Raw genomic sequence first — 7,201 nt, 5'->3', positions numbered from 1 at the left:
GGGGGGGGTTGGGGGGGGTTCTTTCACCACTGGGTTCTGTTTCATGCCTCATCAGCGGATCGTCATGTTTGAAACGTTTCCTTATTGACCTACACGAGGACGGAGGAGACTTCACAGCATAGAGTTTCAGCCCTGCGATCGCACGGACGCTCCGTGTCTCTGAATCAGCAGCACCGCGGTGCCTCCGGTGGTCACCTTGGAGCCCTGCGTCTGTGTGTGTGTGTGTGTGTTCACCCACTGATTCAGACTCTGTGGAACCAGACGTGTCTTTGGTCTTAATGTAAAACAAACATCAACACCGGTTCACCGGAATGAAGTAGTTGAAGAGAAAAAAAAAGAAAAAAGAGTTTTTACGTTTTACATTTTATTTTCTAACACTGGTGCTCTGTCCTCCATGTGACCTCTGTGACCTCTATATGATTGTCCTTTAGTTTTGGCCAAAAAAGATAAAAGTAAAAAAAGAACATGTCCATAAAATGGAGGATTTTTTTTTGTTTTGTTTTTTACTCCTTGTGTTTCATCATCTGCTGATGACCTCATAATTCCGCTGTGATCACGGTGGTCTGTGTATGATGTAGTTTGAGGTCCGGTCTGGTCCGGGGAGGTCAGTGTCAGGTTTGTTGACGTTGTTGGAACAGAAACATTTTGATTCTGTTCAGAAATCGATCATAAATCAATCGATTCAATGAGTTGGTGCTGGACCTGGAACCACGCTGCTCCTAGTGGTCGCAGTCTGCCATCGCTGGTCTCCTTTTTTTTGGTTTGCTTCCCACTGCAGAGTCAGAGGCGGGTTCAGAGTCCACTGCTGCCCCGCTCTGCCACAGAGTCTAGACAGTCTGTAGTCCCAGGTCTGGAATCTGTGCGGATAAAATAACCAGTTCTCTCAACACACTGGACGTCACATGACCCCTCACTCTAATTACCCCCAGTGTTGGGGTCAGACTGGCTGTTGGACCTGCTGCCGCCGGGCCAATCACAAGCCAGGATACTGAGGTGTCACATTTCTCTCTCTCTCTCTGTCTCTCTCTCTCTCAGTTTGGACCAACGTGGAGCCGCGCTCGGTGCCAGTCTTCCCCTGGCATTCGCTCATCCCTTTCCTGGAGCCCAGCCATTTAGGAGCCGTGTCTCAGCCCAGTGATGGACAGCAGCTGGTCAACCAGAGCAAAGGTAACAAACAAACAAACAACAAAACAAACAACAAAACAAACAACGACGACGACATTTCTCTTTTTCTTCTTCTCCTCCTGTTCCTCCAGAATGTCCTCCAGCTTTATTTACACACTCTACATCTACACACTCTACATCTACACACTCTACATCTACACCAGGTGTGGGCAAACTTTTTGTCTCGTGGGCCACAATTGGTCCTAAACTTGACCAGGGGGGCGGGGTCAGGAGCAGAGAGCTGGAGCTAAGATAAATGACAGATGAAAAGTCACGCATAAAGGCTAAAATGCTAAAATGCTTTTATCATTTTCTACGCCATCTATTGGGGAAATGTGTGTATTGCAGGGAAAAGGCAGAAGTAAAATGATAATATAGATAAATTATATAATTTGGAAAAGTTTGGCCGGCCCAGATTAAATAGATAAACGGGCCGCATCCGGCCCGCGGGCCTTAGTTTGCCCATGTCTGATCTACACACTCTACATCTACACACTCTACATCTAGGCCCCGCAGCGTCACATGACCACAGCGCGCTGCCAAACACGCCGTCGTACAAATGTTGTTTGGACAAACCCAGTTGCCGACTCGTTGTTTGCCAAAACACTTAGGACTGAAGTGCAGATCAGCACAGTTGGTGTTCACACTATATACAGTCGCAGTGACATTGTTGATGACACTGACTGTGGCTGAGAACTCACTCTGAGGAAGACGCTTTCACACTGACTGATTTTAGATCTAAAAAAAAAAAATAATAATCCACAGATCCTTTCTGCCAAAACATTCTGACATCGGAGTCCAAAAATATTTATTTACAAAAATGATAGAAATGTTTTTATAGTTTATTTTGAAGTTAGTTTTATTTAAAACCAAGATGGAACTATCTGGACGTCTGGACTGAGTGACCACTGACCACTGACCACTGACCAGGTTTTATAACCTGTGCTTGAAAAAAAAGTCTTTAAAATGTTGTGATTACTGTCTGTGAAGTTATTATTTTTTTAATCTCAAAAATAATTAAAATAAATTTTGTGAAATGTTTTGATGAAAAGATAAAGATATAAAATGAGACTCTGTGGGTCGAGAACTGGACCTGCTCCAAAATGACCTCGGAAATATTTATGTTTGACCGGAGAAATATTTGAGCCGCAGAAAAGTTAATTTAAAAAAAAAAAAACCCAACGAGGTTCTGAACACGCTCTTCATCTGAACATGGTTTCTGTCCAGAGCCTCGATGTGGCGTGGCCCTGGTGAGTGACGCTCGTACCGGTCCTCCTGACCTGGAGCGGGGATCGCCGTCCTGCCCTCCGCCGACCAATGACAATCCTTCTACAGACAGAGGCGGAGCCGACAGCGAGACCGAGAGTGACCCGGACGACCCGTGAGTAAAACATATTTTTAAAAACGTCTTTTTTCGTCGTTGAGGTTTTTCTTGTATTATTATATTTTATTTTTTATTTTTTTTATTTTTATTATGGGTTGTTTTTTTAAATTATTTATTTACTAAAAGAAACAGTACCAGGAGCAACTCACCATCAGGAACCAGGAACTGCAAACTAACAGGAAACTGAGAATTAAACAGGAAGTTATGAAAGGCCAAATGATGACATTAATAAAGTTAATAAAATCAAGACATAAATATCAGGAGGAGGAACGGGGCCAGAGATCAGAGAAAAAAAAATAAAATAATAATAATAATGATAATGATACAGTTTCCTGTCAGAGTTTGATCAGTTCTATAGACATCGACTGAGGCTCATTTAAAACCGAGACTAAGTTAGAATTTAGTCCAATGACTGTGCCTCAGTGAAGGCCGTGGGTTGAGGGTTCAGTTCCAGGAATCTGGTACTTTTCCCTGTGAACTCCCTGATGTTTGGATTGGTGTAAACGTGGTGGTAATTTCAGTTCCTTTGAGGTCAAACCCATGAACTTCATCAAGTATAAAAAGAAAAAAGAAAAGTCTAGTTCTGATCCTCACACACACACACACACACACACAGAGTTGTCACGTCTGGTTTCCCTCCCCGCTCTGTGAGTGTGTGACTCAGTCCGCAGCAGATAGTAACTCTGGATTCTGCAGTTTGTCTGCGTCCTCTCAGGAACTCTCAGGGACGCTTCATTTAGATCCGGCGCTGGAGACGAGACGAGCAAACAACGAGCCGGCAACTTTTTCTACCAGCCCTCGGCGCGCGCGTGTGTGTGTGTGTGTGTGTGTGCGTCTGAAGAACCTTGCACTCAGGCTGTGTTCTGTGCGTCTGCCTCTGGTTACGGCTCTCTCACAGTGACTCAGACGTGGCTGTCTGGCTCGTAGCGTGGTTCTGAATGTTTCAGGGTCACTGTATTCACAAAGGCCGTGGAAACAAGCGCTCCGGCGGTCCATTAACGCTGCGCCGCTTACACCTGTTTGTCTGCTCGACGCCGACGTCTCTCCACACAGTCTGACGCCATTCAAAACAAGGTCCACGCGTTTGAAAAGACCGGAGCTCGGGCTTTTATGACACCTGTCTGCCTGTGGCATCAACAACAACAGACCAACAGACCTGTCTGTTGGTCTGTTTGTCTGTTTGTCTGTTCCACTGATTGGCCCAAACTCTCAGTCAATAATCAATAACAGCAGTTTGTTGTTTGTTTAAAAAAAAATTGGTTTTAAAGAAACTCAATATATCGTTATAGTATCGCAATATATTGTATCGTTCCCCCGTATTGCGATTCGTGTCGTATCGCTAGTTTATGAATGTGATAAAGTGGTAAAATAGCAGCAGAAATAAACATGTCCTTCAGGAAAAACCTGACTTTTATTATCAAGCAGAAACATTTTTATAAGATAAAATTATATTTAAAAAAAAGACAAAAACCTTAATAACAGAAAATGACTTCAGGAAGTTAATTGTTTCGTACTAACGTCAGTGGATGTGATCAAGACGAGGCCTGGGAATTCTGGGAGAATTTTTGAAGCAATAGAAAAGTTTGGACGAGCGCGGAGTGGAAACTGGTTCTACCTGGTTTGATAAAAGATCAGGATTGAAAAGTATCAAACATTAGGATTTACTTCTGGGACTTCACTCTGCAAATGGTCAGAAGTTGTGAAAAAAAAACACGAGATGTTCGAGAAGACAAGGAACAGGGAGGAGTCGAGGTCAGAGGTCCAGAACAGAACTGTTGACAGCAGGGGGAGCAGTTCATGGAGCAGGAGTCTTCTTTGTCAGTTTGGTTTTACTAAGTCATATTTATTTATGAAAACCCACGTTGTTTTATTTCTGATGTAAATGATGGTTTGACTCACAGAGAAAAGTTAAGAAAATGTTTGTGAGACAGCAGCAGTTTCCTGTCGAAGTCAAAGTCAAACTGTGTCGATAACAACAGCAGTTAAAAAGACAGGAGAAGAAGAAACGGTGAAACCTTGACCCGTACGTTTGAACCACTCTGTGAATCTGAGCTCTGTTTTTTTTTTATCTGAAGTTTTTCTGACACCACGCTGTCGTCATCTGGGTTTCACTTCTTCTCTTTCTCTCTCCTCTGTGTGACAACAGTTTCTCTCCGGGCGTGGCCAACGACGCAGCGCCATCTACCGTCCCCATCAAGAGACGCACACAGTCCCTCAGCGCCCTGCCCAACTGCGGAGACAGGAAGGTCAGTGCAGCGTGCAGCCCAGCAGGCCGTAACGCAGCGGAAAAGAAACGTTGAAACCTGAACCTCCAGAGCAGGACTGCTCAGATATCTGGACTCTGTTTTCATTGTTTTCTTCTTCTTCTTCTTCTCTCTAACCAGAGGGAGAAGGACCACATCCGCCGCCCCATGAACGCCTTCATGATCTTCAGCAAACGCCACCGGGCCCTGGTGCACCAGCGACACCCGAACCAGGACAACAGGACAGTCAGCAAGATCCTCGGGGAGTGGTGGTACGCACTGGGGCCCAACGAGAAGCAGCAGTACCACGATCTGGCCTTCCAGGTGCCGGTTCACTTCCTGACACAACACTGATGAGTCTTAGAGTTACACTGTGTATCGGATATAAAAGGTGACGGGATGTGACCTTAAGAATTAATTAACTGATTACAATAATACTGTCTGCAGTATAAATGACTACAAATGAGAACAAGGAATTCAATCATCTAATTTAGCCAGAACAACATTACAACACTACAACAGTCCTGGTACAAATGCTAAAGCTAACATTAGCTACAACAGTCCTGGTACTGACACCAGAGCTAACGTTAGCTACATCAGTCCTGGTACAGACACCAGAGCTAACGTTAGCTACATCAGTCCTGGTACAGACACCAGAGCTAACGTTAGCTACAACAGTCCTGGTACAGACACCAGAGCTAACGTTAGCTACAACAGTCCTGGTACAGACACCAGAGCTAACGTTAGCTACAACAGTCCTGGTACAGAACAGGAAGTACGGAGGTCTCTGACTCCTCCTGTCTGTTCTCCTCCAGGTGAAGGAGGCCCACTTCAGAGCCCATCCAGACTGGAAGTGGTGCAACAAGGACCGCAGGAAGTCGCTGTCCGAGGGTCGCGGGACCCCAAAGGAACAGAGGGAGAGGAGCATGTCTGAAAGCATAGGTTTGATTTTGATTGATTTTACCAAACCAAACGTCAGAAGGTCGTTCTGTCCATCTGTCGTCTCAAGTCTTTTCACTTTTATCTCCAGATTCTCTCTCAGAGTCCCAGACCCCCGACGGTAGAGGAGGAGGTTCAAGCCTGTCAGGAGGACCGGAGCCTCGAGGTGGGCCGTTTGCCGGCCAGCAGCCTCGTCCCAGGGCCTACTCCCAGAGTGCCGTGCACATCCTGGAGCAGAGGGAGAGAGACCTGGAGAAGGTGAGGGCGTCGGGCAGAAAACAGACGTCAGGAGTCTGGACAACGGAGCTGAGGGTTTGACCGTACAGTTAGAGGAAGTTCTGAGCGCCGCCTACAGTTAACGTGATGAGAGTTTAGATGCTGAAGGACACCGGCTACAGTGGCTCCAGAACAGATAGTGAACAGTTGTTTGTGTGTCTGGTTGTGTCCACCCACACACTCGGCGGACGTGTGTCCTTCACGCTGCACAGTGTTATTAGCTAAACCTCCTCAGCTGAACACTGCTAATAAGTGTGTTCTCTGTGTGAGGGCGGTCGGAGCTGCTGCTGCTGCTGCTGCTGCTGCTGCTGCTGCTGCTGCTGCTGAAACCTCTGCGGCAGCCGAGCCTCCGACTTCAAAGGTTTCACTTTCTGCTTTTTCAAAGCTTTTGAAGGTGTGAAACTGTGAACTGTGGCGTTCTTGCAGCTCTTGCTTCTAATCACGGTGGAGACAGCCGGCGCGTCAGCTCTTCTGTTTGAAGACGTTTGTTTAACGCCGGTGGCGAAGCCCACGACGCGCAGTACGCGGGCTTTGATGGTAGCTGCGCAACTGATGTGTTCGACGCTCGGCTCTGGAGTCAGTGATACAACCTAAAACAACAGCGTTTTTCACCTGCACCGGCTGTTTGGATACAGTCTCCGTGTTGTTTGTTAAACATGGACGTGTTGATGTCACACCGTGAACCCGTTTACACGGCGCCGACGCCGTACGACTACAGTAGCCTCCGGATACGGACCGTTTACATGAATACGGTGCAAACGAAAATCTGTGTCTAAGCCGAGTTGTAGAATCACTGTAGTACATGTGCCAGGCCTGTATGTGGCGCTGTGTCGACCACACTCTAACTTGCTAGAACTTGAACCGGGAGTTTGGAAAATGTGTATGAAACTGGCAAACTGTAAACAAACCCCGAAAAGGAAACAGGAAAAGGTTGCGTTGGCTAACTGTTGCTCACGAAATAGCTGAATAATCTTCTTTAGCTAGGTCAGAAGGGGGGGTGGAGAGGGGCTGACCAATCATCCCAATCACAGATCCTGCTAGCCTTTAGTTCACACTCGCCGACCGTAGCTTCAACAGTGAGGAATGTTAAAATGTCCGCCCTGTGTCGTCACTGTGTCTCCAGGGCGACGAGGCGAGTGTGTTTGGAACCCGGCCCCCGCCGCAGCCTACGTACCACGGTGGAGCCAACGACGAC

The 7,201-nt window shown here is 46.6% G+C and overlaps 1 protein-coding gene across 1 annotated transcript in view; it reads left to right on the top strand.

Moving 5' to 3' along the window:
* cica (capicua transcriptional repressor a) overlaps positions 1-7,201 on the top strand; it is a 31,155-nt gene that overhangs the window by 14,176 nt on the left and 9,778 nt on the right. The window contains exons 5-10 of the mRNA XM_017041166.2: positions 1,036-1,167; positions 2,392-2,545; positions 4,695-4,794; positions 4,933-5,115; positions 5,607-5,733; positions 5,822-5,988. Coding sequence (XP_016896655.1) covers positions 1,036-1,167; positions 2,392-2,545; positions 4,695-4,794; positions 4,933-5,115; positions 5,607-5,733; positions 5,822-5,988 — 863 coding nt within the window. The remainder of the gene's footprint in view (positions 1-1,035; positions 1,168-2,391; positions 2,546-4,694; positions 4,795-4,932; positions 5,116-5,606; positions 5,734-5,821; positions 5,989-7,201) is intronic.

Source organism: Cynoglossus semilaevis, chromosome 18 (assembly GCF_000523025.1).
Source record: "Cynoglossus semilaevis isolate Cse_v1.0 chromosome 18, Cse_v1.0, whole genome shotgun sequence".
Classification (NCBI taxonomy): domain Eukaryota; kingdom Metazoa; phylum Chordata; class Actinopteri; order Pleuronectiformes; family Cynoglossidae; genus Cynoglossus; species Cynoglossus semilaevis.
Note: the sequence above shows the minus strand (reverse complement) of the source record. Positions and strands in the feature narration are given on the sequence as shown.